The sequence below is a fragment of the Apus apus genome, chromosome 1, assembly GCF_020740795.1.
Source record: "Apus apus isolate bApuApu2 chromosome 1, bApuApu2.pri.cur, whole genome shotgun sequence".
In the NCBI taxonomy this organism is placed as follows: Eukaryota; Metazoa; Chordata; class Aves; order Apodiformes; family Apodidae; genus Apus; species Apus apus.
The window spans coordinates 63,032,461-63,048,052 of record NC_067282.1 but is presented as its reverse complement, the minus strand read 5'-3'; the positions used below and the strand labels follow the sequence as shown (position 1 = coordinate 63,048,052).

Here is a 15,592-nt window from a genome sequence, read left to right as displayed (position 1 = left end):
GGAATTATTTATGTCACAGTAGTAATTTTTTGCATACTAGAGGATTCATGGGTGTCCAAAATAAAATGGAGTTCTTTCAAATAAAACAGAGCTCCTTTACTTGGGACCTGAAGTCATTACACCTAGGGAAACAGAAGATCCTTTGTTAAGCAGATATACATATGCCACACTGCTAGAAGTCAGAGCAATGATTCCTTTCATATCCCTCTGTAAAACTCTCTTACTAAAAAGTCAGGTCAGTCTATTACTAAGGCAAAAACTGTACTTATCAGAATAATTTTGTCATATTAGCACAGAGTGCAGTAAATTCCTAGACTACAACACACAGCCCGTGAACCTCAAGTTAACATGGTATGAATTTACTACAAGGAAACAATATTAAGTAATTCTTGTGAATTTTTCAAATGTTTTCCCAAATAACACATCTACAAAAAGCTATGTGAACAATCTGTGGAACACGTAGCCTTTCCTCTGTGCTAAATGAGCGAGGAAAATTTGGAAAACCCCTCAGAACATGAAAAGTTTCTCTCCTACTGCTGTTTATTCACAAATCCTGAAACTTAGGGACTGGCACTCTGCAATTTAGTTTTTAATGAGGTCTTCTTCCTAACAAAAACAATCTTACTGGCTGAGGACCAACATCAGACCTTCAAAAACAAAGTTTCACCCCCTGATAGCTCTATAATGAATGCCTCAAGTAGTCTGATACAGTTAATGACAGATTATTAAAGAATGAACACACTGGATCCCATGCCCAACAGCCCTCCTTAAATTTCTCTCTGAGGTTCCTGTTCTTCCTTTGGAAATGCTCAGCTCCTTATTTAAGAGCTGCTAAACTGCCATAGTTTGCTGGTCACAATAACACGATAATCTAAACAATATTTTAATTTGCAAGCTGCAGCAGCTCAGCAGCTGTTTGCCTAACAGCTGAATACTTTGTAGCAAGGGAGGGAAAACTCCAAGAAAATTAAAGCAGACAGCTTGGGACAGGAACAGATCCCAGGGTTAGCTGTCCCGGGTGAATCAGCCCACAGATAAGCCAGTAATTTTCTTACTTTGCCTCAAGTTTTCTTGAGTCTGTGCTGCTAAGCCTGGCAACAGACTACCAAAATCCTTCACTAGCAAAACAACATGGTGAAATGCTCTGTCCTCTAAGAAACAGACTGTCCCAATACTCTCTTCACCTTCTTTGTCAGTTGTGTCTTTCTGGTGAATTTTCCCATTGGACTAACACTCATATACAAGCAGAAGTGTGAAAATCTGCATGTTCTGCATGCCTTCCTATTTCTAACTGCAAAAATTCTGAGAGGACAGTACAGGATTTTTTTGTTTGTTTTTCAGCAGTTAAACAGTCAGATTCTCTCCCAACTAATTGTGGAGGAGGAAAAATCCTCAAAACCACAATTCTAATTTAGCTATGGAAATATAATTATGACAAGTAGCGGAGGATCTGCTGCTCTTCAGTGTTTAAGCCTGTATTGTCACTGAGATATGGTCAGATCTGTACTGACGAAAAGCAGAATCCAAGCTTATGTGCACAGCTATGCTAACCAACATGCCTGAAAACATCTCCAAAGCCAGAAGAGGAATCTGTGTCAAGACAGGCAGATGCTGAAGTGAGAGTAAGATCCTGGGTGAGATTTGCAGCAAACATGCAACCCCTTTTGAGACTAAGCACCTTGTACTTAAAAAAAATGGTATCAGCTGCTTAGCAACCATCCACACAACAGTTTGAGCTGCTGTTCTATTTTCTCCCTACTTGATATACAGTGACACATGTTAATGGAAAAGAGAAGTTAAATTTATTTCAGGTAAGAACATTCAAAACAAAAATCATATACATTACCTCATATTGACAAAGTTTCCCCATACAGCTGGAAAATAAAAAAAAAAAAAGAGAACATTACAGTGTCATATAACAGTATAGGAAGTATTTTTTTTCTATTATCATCAGAAGGTATTTAAAACAATATTAAGTATAATCACAAAGTATCTACATAAGTTACACATTTATACATATATTTATATATATTTAAACACATCAAGTGACTAGAACAGTTTGGAAGGGAATTCTGGTAAAATTACATGAGACTATAAAAAAGAAGGAAAATAGAGTAATTCAATAAAAAAGGACTATTTCAGTACACACCCGGAATTATCTGACCAGTAACTCAGCAGATGTCCTTATCTGATCATTATTCCCCACACTGTATTACATAAACAAAACATACAACAAGACTCTGAACTATAATTCGACACTGTACACAGATGGAACAAACCAGAGCTCTGGACTTGTTCATCAGGGATATTGAAAAAAATGCCAAGAGCAAGAAAGTAGTTCTGTAGACATGAATCACAGAAACTGAAAACTGCAGACTGACAAGTAAAAAGACTGGCCACTACAGGTAATAGCTGAACCAGTCCAGATTATGCCACAACAGTCCTGTCATGTAAATATTATCTCTAAATATGCACATACGGTGATGTAGATAGAAAAGGTACCTAAGCAATGCAGCTACATGCCTCATGAAGCAAACAAAGATCATTTATTACACACTTTGTATGGAAAAAAAGTTTTAAGGAAGTCAAATCGAAGTATAAAATAGCACAAACGTGTATCAGCTGTTATCAGCCATTTCTCTGTGTTCACAAAAAGATTAATCTGTGCAATTCACTAGAAAATCTACTAGCAAAAAAACTTCTGAAACTATTCAGAGTTTAAGTGACTACACAAAGACTATCAGACCACTGATTTCCCTTTTGACTTTCAATCAGGACGCAGAATGCAGTCTTAAGTGAAAAAATGAGAAGCCATAAACCAGGCTACACTACAAAGTTGAAAACTTCAAATTATCAAGACAAACAAGGTTAATATGGAACACTTACATAAGGAACTCTGCAACAATAAGCAACAGAGGAAATACATTTGGATTATCACCAGAAAATCATTCTGCAATTGATCTTTAAGAGACAAGGTTCAAACTAAGGATCCAAATTACACTTGCTCTTAAGAAAGAGGAGTAGCTTGTATGGAATATTGATATACATATAGAAAGCTTTTGAAGTGTCCTCAGCTTTTTTAAGCTCTGCTTCAGATCTCAAGTAACAGCTAATTAAGTATTTTGCCTAGATTCAGGCTTTGCATATGTATTTTCATGATTATTAGTTCCTGATCTCAAGCAGACAATGAGGCATTACAGAAATAAAAAAAATGCTGGTAGTCACAGCCACCTTCCACGCAAGAGAAGAAAGGAAACATACCCAGGAAAGAAGAGCCAGGAGGACACACAAGCAGAGATGCAGTAATACAGTCACTGTTTCACCCTTTAGGGGGATGGCAAAGCTGCTAAATTGTTCTCAACTACTGAGTGGTGCTGAGTAATTCAAAGAGTAACTCAAAATGAATCCACGATAGACTATAAAAAAAAAAACTGTAGGAGGGCACTGTGTTATCTGTGGTGGTACCATAAACCCCGTCACCTTCTGAAGATAAGGAAGCTTTACATTTAAAACATACAAGCAATAAAAGCCAACTGAATTTTAAAAATACTGTGGATTTTATGTTAAATAGGTAAAGTCATTCTCTGTGGGGAAAAGAGATACATCATTGAACACGAAGTTAAGTTCAAGTTATTTACCTTCTGGCTAAGATTTTATAATTATTTATATTAACATCAATGGAAGTGAAGATGACCATTTGGCAACTACAGAATTCTCAAGTTATACATTACTCAGCCATAATTACTATCAGTTATTTTTCTCAGCTACAGAAACTCATACAAATAACATAACGTATTGTTTGCACAGTGGCAGAAAACATCTGGGCTTCGTTGCTGAAGAAGAAATTGATGAAAAAATGAGTTGCCAGCTGCACCACAAATACCACCCTGTCCGTTCTGTCACAAAGACAGTGCATCTACACTGCATACAAGAACATGGCTTCCTACAGAAAACATTTTAATAGCGTGTCCACGGCAGGGAATAAGGAGCTCAAAAAGGCATTAAAGTACTTCCAGAAATGCTATGCTTGATATCCCAGTTCTGTAGGCGTAAATGACCTTCAATTAAACTTCTCGGAATCATATTTTATACCACTGAAAAAAAAATGAAACTGCAAATTGAACAACATAAATAATACCATATGGAGGGATGTGAAGACCTGAAGTCTCACTCAGATGCAGAGAGATGCAGAAACTCACCTGAACATACTGCCCTATCAAAGAATGTGAATGCACAGGTCAAAGGAGGTGTGCTCATATACAGGTTATCTCAGTGTTGAGGGGATCAAAGGTAAGGTTTTGCCCTACAGTGGAATTAAGGTTTTGTGCATTTTTTTTCTAAATGCATACCACAGTTGTTTATATAGCAAGCTTACACAGCTGCATAATGAGCAGCATGGCTCTAGCTTACAAAAGATTTCCTTGACTTGTTGCTTTGTTGCCCTAAAGGCTATGAGCCAAGGCCAGTTTGACATTCAGGGAAGAATGACAGAAACATACCAAGGCCAGTTGGCAATGTGCACTTCCAGTCCAGAAATCCAAACGTGTCCTCGGCTGCTTCAAAAGAAGTGTGTCCAGGAGGTCAAGGTAGGTGATTCTCCCCCTCTACTCTGCTCTCGTGAGACCCCACCTGAAGCACTGTGTCCAGTTCTGGAGCCTTCAACATAAGAAGGACATGGAGCTGCTGGAGAGAGTCCAGAGGCGTGCCACAAAGATGATGATAAGGTTGGAGCACCTCTCCTATGAAGACAGGCTGAGAGAGCTGGGGTTGTTCAGCCTGGAGAGAGAAGGGTCCAAGGAGACCTCATAGAAGCCTTCCAATATCTGAAGGGGATACAGGAAAGCTGAGGAGGGACTTTTTACTAGGTCTTATAGCAAGAGGAAGAGGGTATGGATTAAAACTGAAAGAGGGGAGATTTAGGTTAGACATTAGGAGGAAATTCTTCACCAAAAGGGTGGTGAGACACATGCACAGGTTGCCCAGAGAACCTGTGGATGCCCCCCTCCCTGAAAGTGTTCAAGGCCAGGTTGGATGGGGCTCTGAGCAACCTGATCTAGTGGGAGGTGTACTTCTCCATGCAGGGGCATTGGATCTAGATGACCTTTAAGGTCCCTGCCAACCCAAACCATTTTATGATTCTATGAAGTGGACCCAAGTCCACCAGCAGAATGATGCAGAATTACAAGCTCAAATCCAAGATGAAGACCCTTCACAGGCATCAAAAAAACCCTCGCCCATCAAGTTCAGGCACCAAAAGCTACAAACATGTGGACCGTTATAAAATCTTCCATACCAGCATGGTCATGCATCAGGCACTACCCACAAACCCAGTTTTCAAAAGCATCAGACTCCTAATGTCCCCAATTTGAGCACCTGACTGTAAAAGCCAACCTTAAAAAAATTGCAAGAGCTATTAATCCACAATAATAGTTCTACAACAATTCTCAAAGATTTAACACCTTGACCGTCACAGCAACACACAGTATATACTCTTTAAAGAAGTTCCTGTTCATCCAACTAGAGGGCATCTCTGCCCTCTAGTGAAACTCGACACAAGGGAAGAATTCATGATTAATTGGACTACAAAGACAAAAGAATGATTTTGGAATCAAACAATTAAGATACTCATCTACAAGGGAGAAGAAATAGACCCTCTGTTTATTCTCTCAAAGACTGTAAACCTCACCCAGTGACCAATTAATTTAAGAATAAGTTACCAATAAGGAAAAGAGAATACCTGAATTGTTTTGAGACACATGAAAGCCTGGTTTAATAGCCCGTAGGAGAAAGGTGTAGTCCTATTTTGACTCCATCTGTTCTGGGATGTTTTTTTCCCACTGGATCTCTTCCATAAAATAATGAGAAAAAACATTTTTATAGTAGTATTTTTGCATGGATTAATCACAAGTACCATGAAGATTAAAAATACATCAGAGGCATTAATCACTCCCACAGACATCACACTTAGAAGTGGCAGCTTCCAGAGAAGAAGAATGACATGCCTTGGATGAAGTGATAAAGAGCTGTACTTTTAGAAAAGAGGAGATTTATTTCTTAAAGCCTTAATCACAGTATTACTCTTAAAGAGGTATTTACATTTTGCCAACTAAACATTAATCACTCAAGGCTTTCAGAAAACCCCAATCCACTTTTTTGTTTGATGTTTGTTTTTTTTCCTCTCCAGCCCTTGAAAGATAAAGCTATAACTATTGGGCAAACACAGCCTTATGGTAAAATTCTTGTAGATTTCAAAGACTTGTCAAAACTGCCTTAAACAAAAGCCAATAAATTGCACAGGAGTAAAGAATGGTTTTCTTTCCACTGAATACCTTTATAATCCTGGAAATGTAAAGGTTTAGTTAGTTTTTCTAACTAGTTTTTCTAGAGAATACCCTTTCTGAAATAATGCTGGATGCAAAGCAGTGCAACAACGGAGCTATTTTCAGCAAGGGAATACTCCAAAAGCTATCCTCTGGACACAAGCCAACCCTCCCTGCATGAAGTAAATAAAACCAGCCACAAAACCAAACCAACTACAAAATCTGTTAAGGCATACTCAAAGAAGGAGAACAGAAATCCCAAACAATTTGTTGTTAAGAATTTACAGGAAAAAAATATTTACTAAAAGAGTCATCAAGCATTGGAACAGGCTGTCCAGGGAAGTGGTGGAGTCACCATCCTTGGAGGTGTTAAATAAATGTGTAGACACAGCACTTCTGGATGTGGTTTAACGAGTGTGGTGGTGTTGGGTTAACAGTTGGACTTGATGACCTTAGAAGTCTTTTTCAATCTTTTCTATTATTCTAGTCAGACTTTTAGCTCTGACCAGATGCACTTGAAAGCAGGCAAGTTATTTTTCTAGATCTCCAAAATACAGGAACAAGATGTAGGTTTTCAGCTGAATGTCCTCTGAGTCTCTCATCTGCAGTAGTACTTACTGCATAGGTTTCTATAAACCACAGATGAGCACTCCAGGAACCTTGCATGCCTTAATTATCTCATCCACAATAGGCTGGGGAATGAGAAAAATATCACTATCAGAATCTGAAGGTGGGAGGAAAATCTCAAAGGAAGTTTGTACCTTTAACCTAGGATGATCCTGCTTCTCCGTGTCTCTTTAAATTACATTAACATCAAGTCATAGGCTATCACAAGTCACTGACTGTAAACACAATCTGAAATTATTAGTGACAATATTGGTTTCAGCATCACATACATTTTAAATCAGGTGTTTTAAAGTATGATCATGATGCCCACCCACTTTGCAGATCTCAATTAGATATGTAATAATGTAAAGACAACTATAACTTCCTTTAGGAAACTATTATTTCCCACACGACATTATTGTTGCTAAATTGGAAAGATAAGAGTTGGACAGATGTACTACTCAATGGATAAAGAATTGGCTAGGTGGCCGAACCCAAAAAGCTGGGTCAAGGGTTCAAAATCCAAAGGGCAATTGGTATGAAACGGTGTCCCTCAGGGGCCGTACTGTGACTGGTACTTTTCGGTATCTTTATTAAGGACACAACAGTGGCAATGAGCACACTGTCAGCAAGTTTGCAGATAATACCTAGCTCAGTAATGCCATTTAAGGAAGGGATACCTTTCAGAGGAACTTCGATAGGCTTAAGTAGTTGGCTAATACGAACCTCACAAACTTCAACAAGGCCAAGTTCAAGGTACTGCATATAGGTCAGGGCAATCACAAGTTTCAATACAGACTGGGTTATGAATGGACTGAGAGCCACTCTGCAAAGAAGGACTTGGGGATACTGCTACAGGGAAAGTTGAATGTGAGCTGGCCATGTGTGTTTGCAGCCCAGAAAGCCAACAATATCCCAGACTGCATAAAAAGAAGTGTGAACAACAGGTTGAGGGAGGTGAGTCTCCCCCTTTACTCTGCTCTTGTGAGACCCCACCTGGACTACGGTGTTCAGCTCTGGGGTCTCCAGTACCAGAAAGACATGGACCTGTGGGAGCAGGTCCAAAGGAGGGTCACAAAAATTATCAGAGGGATAGAACACCTCTCCTATGAACTCATCACAGTTATGAGGTCAAACAGGATCTTTGTTTTTCATCACCACATATACTCAAGTGTGCCCGGACATCATGAAACTTTACAGCTTTGAATCTACTGGCTTGAAACAACAGAGTGGTTTGCAAATAAGTTGACTGTCTACAAAAAGTTTGAATTCCCAAGGGAGAGAACAGAAGGACTTTATCCTCTACCCAAATTGAGTATTATGTAAAAATTACATTCTGAATGGGGAAAAAAATGTTTTGGCAATGTGAAAGTAAGAAATTGAAATTGAACTGAACACCCTGTCTTTCCTAAAACAGCAGCAGATGATAAAAAAAGCTATGAACTAACATCTATACACAGATAAATTTTATCTACACAATTCAAATAATAGAATCATAGAATGATTTGGCTTGGAAGGGACCTTAAAGATCATCTAGATCCAATCCTCCTGCATGGGCAGGGAAACCCTCCACTACATCAGATTGCTCAGAGCCCCATCAAACCTGTCTATGAACACTTGCAGGGAGGGGGTATCCACAACCTCCCTAGGCAATCTGTGCCAGTGTCTCACCACCCTTACAGTAAAGAATTTTGTCCTAAAGTCCAACCTAAATCTACCCTCTTCCAGCTTAAAACCATTACCCCTTGTCCTATCACTACCACAACCTGGAAAAAAGTCCCTCCCCAGCTTTCCTGTAGTCCCCTTCAGGTACCTGAAGGCTGCTATAAGGTCTCCTCAAAGCCTTCTCTTCTCCAGGCTGAATAGCCCAAACGATCTCAGCCTGTCTTCATAGGAGAGGTGTTCCAGCCCTCTCATCATCTTCATGGCCCTCTTCTGGACTTGCTCCAAGAGATCTATGACTTTCTTGTGTTGAGGCCTCCATAACTGGACACAGTACTCCAGGTGGGGTCTCATGAGTGTGGACTGGAGGGGTAGAATCACCTGCCTTGACCTGCTAGCCACACTTCTTTTGATACAGCCCAGGCCACGGTTGAATTTCTGGGCTGCAAGCACATGTTGCTGGCTCATACTGAGCTTTTCATCCACCATCACTCCCAAGTCCTTCTCCTCCAAACTGTTTTCAATTCATTCTCCACCCAACCTGTATTTGTGCCTGCGGTTGCCCCAGCCCAGATGCAGGACCTTGCACTTCACAGAATCACAGAATATTAGGCGTTGGAAGGGACCTCCGGAGATCAAGTCCAATCCCCCTGCCAGAGAAGGACAAAAACAATAACAAAAAAACAACCCAAAAAAAAGCCCCCCAAAAAACCCTAGGGAAGATCACTCAGAAAGGCATCCAGACAGGTCTTGAAAGTCTCCAGAGAAGGAGACTTCACAACCTGTCTGGGGAGCCTGTTCCAGTGCTCTGTAACCCTCACAGTAAAGAAGTTCTTCCTCATGTTGAGGTGGAAGTTCCTGTGCTCAAGTTTGAGTCCATTGCCCCTCATCCTATCACAGGGCACAAGTGAAGAGCTTGTCCCTGCCTTCTTGATGCCCAGCCCTCATGTATTTATAGACATTAATTAGATCCCCCCTCAGTCTTCTCCTCTCTAGACTGAAAAGACCCAGATCTCTCAGCCTTTCCTCATCAGGTAGGTGTTCCAGTCCCTTAACCATCCTTGTAGCCCTCTGCTGAACTCTCTCAAGTAGATCCCTGTCCCTTGTGAACTGGGGAGCCCAAAACTGGACACAATACTCCAAGTGAGGTTTCACCAGGGCTGAGTAGAGGGGTAGGAGAACCTCCCTTGATCTGCTAGACACACTCCTCCTACTGCACCCCAAGATACCATTGGCCCTCTTGGCCACAAGGGCACATTGTTGTCCCTTGGATAACTTGTTGTCTACCAGGACTCCAAGGTCCTTCTCCAGAGTTGCTCTCTAGCAGATCACCTCTTAGCCTGTAATGGTGCATTTTGTTGTTCCTTCCCAGGTGCAGGACTCTGCACTTGCTCTTGTTGAATCTCATTAGGTTCCTCTTTGCCCAGCCCTCCAGCCTGTCCAAATCTCGCTGAATGGCTGCACAGCCTTTAGGTGAATCAGCCAATCCTCCCAGCTTTGTGTCATCAGCAAACTTGCTGAGAAGACACTCTGTCTTGTCATCAAGGTCATCGATAAGGATGTTGAACAGGACTGGACCCAGCACTGATCCCTGAGGGACTCCACTAGTTACAGGTCTCCAGCTGGACTCTGCACCATTGATCACCACTCTTTGGGTTGTATTGTGTAGCCAGTTCTCAATCCATCTCATTACCCATTCTGTTATCCCACATATTCTGAGCTTGCTCACAAGGACATTATGGGAGACAGTGTCAAAAGCCTTGCTAAGGTCAAGGTAAACTACATTAACTGCTCTCCCTGCATCTACCCATTCAGTCACAACATAACAAAAGGCTATCAGATTAGTCAAGCATGATTTCCCCTTGGTAAATCCATGCTGACTACTCCTGATAACCTTCTTCTCTTCCATGTGCTTAGATATAACCTCCAAAATGAGCTGCTCCATCATTTTTCCAGGAATGGAGATGAGGCTGACTTGTCTGTAATTACCTGGATCTTCCTTCTTGCCCTTTTTGAAGACTGGAGTGACATCTGCCTTCCTCCAGTCCTCAGGCAGCTCTCCTGTTTGCAGTGATCTTTTGAAAATGATGGATAGTTGTAGGGCAATAACATCAGCCAGCTCTCTCAACACTCCTGGGTGCAACATGTTGTTTTACAGTAATCCTGCCTTCCCCAATCTAGACAGCAAGTCCTGATTTTTCAAATGTCATAAAAAAAAAAAAGGGGGGAGGGGGGGGAGAGAGGGGGTGCTGTCTTTTTTAATTTAGCCCTCGACCTTCCTTTTTTTTTTTTTTTCCCCAGACATGAATAGCAGAACTGTGGCACATTTTTCAAGAAGCTCAAGAGGCAGCGAGTATCCTACACTCCCAAGGTAATGATACACCAGCACGCACATCAAACCCCAGAAAGGGAGAAACTACCCAAGGTAACATAAGCCAAAACAGGGAGACAATCAAATGAGGGGTTATTACCCAAATAAGTAACTTTCAGCATTTTCAGCTTGTTGACTGCTAAGATCATTTTCAGCAGACTCACAGCATGCTCCAATGGTTAGCACTGTAACTGAAACAAACCCACTTTTCCCAGTTACCTTTTACAAAACTCTTCAGCTAAGTCGGTGTAGTAACTCCCACCTCTCCTTCCCTAGGGTCCACAAAAAAGAAGATAAAAACTACCAGTTTCAACTAAACTCTGCTTTGGTCAACCAACTTTGCAAAAAAGAAACAAGCATTATAAATGACAGGGAAACATTTCACCTTTGCAAAAACACAGAGGGGAAAGTAAATTTCAACTCTAAGAATGTCTGTCCTTGAGTGGAATGATGACAGCACCACCTCCTGCATATGCCAAAGAACAGACAAATACAAAGTGGAGATAAAATATTAAAGACAAACATTAAATGGAGATAAGATGGGAACTGTTAAGGGTGAATTTCTTCAGGATGCTAAAAAATTGATTTAAAATATCAAGGCTAGCAGACTAGAGTTGGAGTTCATCTATGCCTGACAAAGTCAACTAAAGCATGAACAAATTTTCACAAGTGACAGATATGTATAGCTGGAAGCCTGATGAGCAGGGAACTGGAAGCTGTTGAAGACAGTAAACTTATTTGCATAAACCCACTGACGAAAGGCAGCTCTGCAGCACATGAAGACAGCAAGCAAATGGTTTTGGTTTGTTTTTTTCTGGTGGAGAATCCATGGCATGCTGACACAAAAAGCAGGCGAGCATGATGTCACATCAGACCATTTCTAACTCTTCCATAGCCAGTCAATCCTGCTGTTAAGTTCTAAAACAGCTGAGGAAGGAAGACACCTGGTATCCTCCACATCAGTGCTGAATAACTTTCAGACAGACAGCCTGAGCCAACAAGACAGATCCAAATTAGCAGCTACTTTTCTACTATGAAAAATGAAAGTAACAGCCTATCCAAAACAACATTAAGTAGCATTTAATCTTTGATCTGAAGAGATGCAAGACAAGCAATGTGCAAAGGGCTGGTAAAACCAAAAAGCTTAGTCACACCTTGGTATTCAGAGAAGAGCACATTACATTCTTCCTAGATGATGGAAATCTGACAAAAACAAATGGCTAACCTTGTAAAGCAAAGGATAAAAACCAAGGAAACTAACAATGCTGAGTGAAGTCAGCCCATTACACCGCAGGATGTACTTCTCTGACATTATTTTTACATTGTTTCATTAGTTATGCTAATGAAATATTTATATTATATATACATTTATATTATAAATGTAACAAGGTCTTAAGCTTGGATCTCATCACAACACCGTATTAGGTCTTCTTTTTTCCCTTGGAAAGGAGAGACACTACTGACGTACTTCCTGTGAACAGTCCGATCTACAAGTGAGCAAAGAGAACTGTTCTAGTGTAACAGAAATAGAGCTCTTAACTTTATTTTCATTAATAACATGCAACTCCCTCATTATACAAAGGCATCAGTAAATTATTTACAATAGCATCAAGATGAAAGCAAACCACACAGATCGATAAGCTCTGTCTATAAATCCTGGCTCCACGATTTTACTGTGTATTACAAACAATTTAAATAAGGTCCTGATTCTACAAAGACAACCTCATTGTAGCATCCCAGTATGTCCATATAAAGCTGAAAAAAATATTTAAAACTTCAAAGGAAATGAGTTTAATGCGTCTATATATTCACATATCAACCCACAAACAGGTGGGCTTTTAAAAAACAAAACAGAACTCTCAGCCTGCATATACATTACACTGTGGTGACACTGGATAATTTTTTAACAATATCTATTTCATCAGTTGCTGTTTTAGGCTATGTCTACACTTCCCATTACAGACAAAAAAAGTCTATTAAATCCACTTCACTTGTGTTTATAATCACCTCTTGTCCTTAAGCTGTGGTTTTACAACAGCTTCAAGATGATGCAAGTGCAAACTATGACTGAAAGGATTTATTTTAGTCCACCTCCACATGCCCCAAGCCCCCTCTCCCTCCCCCCCATCTGTTGGTTAGCACTGGCACCCCTGCAGTACCCTTCTGGGAGTTAAATCAGAGAAATGCTCTTGTCCCTTTAAAAAGGCAATGAAAATTCTATCTTTGGGCAAGGCTTCCCATTATATGTAGCACAGTATAGCCACAGAATGTTCACAGAAGGAGACAGCACTGCAAGTGAGTCAACTAAGCTAATACTGAAAAATATATATTTTTTTAAACAGAGTAGCATGCTACTGGATTACAGCATGATTTTGACAGCTCACTAGCTGCGCTAACTCCAGGTTCATCACCTGAGTAATGGTGAACAAAATCACTCCTTTCACACTTTTTTGCCAGAGAACCTTTGCTTACTTTAGAACAGCTTTTAACTACCTGCTGCATAGGAATGCTCCTTCAGGGTTACATTTTTATATACACAAGCTATACACAAACAATGTTTCAAGTGACTATTTTTTTAAATTAATAACAATTGGATTTACATTCCTTTAATTCAAAACAAGAGGTAAAGTAAGGATCCTTCTTACTTTAAGTGCCCTGAAGGAAATCACTGAAGTCCATAAAAAGAGTTCTTTAATGCGAGCCTGGCTGTGCACTTCATGTCATGGTCATACTTAGCTAACATCAACAAGACTCCTTAGGCGAGACATTAACTGTAGACCTGCAAAGTGTGATGGCAATGCTGTCAACAGCATCACCACTGCATGGCTTCCTCAGCTGGGCCAAAACAGCAGTCTGAATAACCACACTGCCAAATGGTTATAGCCTGGAAAGGTGATCTTGGTCCAGATCAGTTCCATTACCCGGTGCACAGCGCAGAAATTTAAGTCCTTGTACTTCCTGGATGATGGTGGGAAATGGGAGATGTGGAGCAAGGATACCTAAGTCAGCTTAGCCATTGAACACCTTGCACTGTGAAACTACCAAGAGACCCACTCAGAGACTCCTGAGTGGAGTGACATTCAACCACCTGTAATAAGCTCTTCCTCTAGTTTGCAAACTCTCATAAAGAAGCTTTTCAGGCAATCGTAACAAATTTTCATTCAAAGGATTAAGTTTTTTTATTAAAAGATACTCCCTAAATGCTCTCTCAGGGTTTCACAGGCAAACTGACAAAATGGCACTACCAAAAAAATCTTATCTCCTACTTATAAAATATCATCCACGTGCCAAGTATTTCACTCCCTAAAACAATGTGCTCCTAATCTGATTCCCCATGTACTAACATTAAATGGAAAACCATGGAAAGGAGGTGTACAGCCTGAAAACACTTAGTCATTTGGAGAGCACATGAGAAAGAAGGAATGTAAGAAGTGCCAGCACATATACCTACACCAGCAGCTCACTTTTCTCAGATTTGATGCTATTTTAGTCTGGTATTATCTGACTGCAACCAGAGCACAGTGATGATTTGGTAATATTGCAGGAGTGCACTTTTAGGATAGGGGAATGGGATCATAATCACTTCCATAGAAAACAAAAATACTCCAGAATCTATTAGACTAGTGGCATTTGCTGGCATGTCATACTATACTGAAGACACCAGAGCCATAATTAATGATTACACTAATTTTGACTACAAGTCAAAAGACTGAAAAGCACAGCAACCCGACACATTAGATTTGCAAAAAATATATTCCCATCAGGTACCAACCGATTCCCTTTTAAGATACTTTCTGCCACATTGATCTTCAGTACCTCTCCTCTGTTTTTTCTGAATCTCAAAGAACAACCAGAAGCAAGCAGTGAAAAGACTTCAGCCCAGACAGCAAAAATCATGTGGCAGTCTTTCCCTTCCTTAAGACTCATCCACAAAGCTAGACAGCAAACACCAAATACTGTCCGTAGAACCTAATCAACAGCCAGGTGCCAATGACCATGACAATTTCCATTCAATTCCAGTATTTTAACAGCAGCCTAGTAACTTTGTTTTCAGAATTAAATATAACCTTTGGCAAAACACCAAGCCCTTTCAAAATAAGAACAGACATTAAGCTGTCCTGCTTCAGTATGCACAGAACCTGAAGTCACTTGGACAAACTGTCCTAAGAGTCAGAGCTGGCATGTAACTTCAACAATAACAGCTGTACCTAAATAATGATGTCCTGCAAAAACAGTGACATATGGCAGCAGAGGGAATTCCAACGTCGTGTTTCTGGGGTAGAAAACACCACACTTCCTGCCAAAATACCTGAGTTACACCTCTCCACCCTCCCAAATGCAAAGGCAAAATTTGACATCTGATGCACACCCATCCCTGAAGCTAGCTCACCTTTGTATGTTTTGAAGCATCAAGAGAATCACTTGTTCCTAGCTAAGCTGACAAGGCTGCAAAGATCCTTCCTTATGGTGTTCCAGCTACATAAAATCTACCGAAGCCTAAAACCAGAACAGGCGAACGTAAAATAAACTATTAAGCATGCAACAGAAAAATCCGGACCAGAAAGGGAAGAGAGCTGACAGAACAGTGTTATAAATCTGAAGGTCTATTTGACTCACGCCCACTAACTGAAAT

The 15,592-nt window shown here is 40.4% G+C and overlaps 1 protein-coding gene across 2 annotated transcripts in view; it reads right to left on the bottom strand.

The window, feature by feature from the left end:
- The window catches only part of UXS1 (UDP-glucuronate decarboxylase 1), a 62,705-nt gene that overhangs the window by 46,082 nt on the left and 1,031 nt on the right, over nt 1-15,592 (bottom strand). For both annotated transcript variants that reach the window (XM_051638069.1, XM_051638078.1), the window contains exon 2: nt 1,847-1,874. In XM_051638069.1, the coding sequence (XP_051494029.1) occupies nt 1,847-1,874 (28 nt within the window). The remainder of the gene's footprint in view (nt 1-1,846; nt 1,875-15,592) is intronic.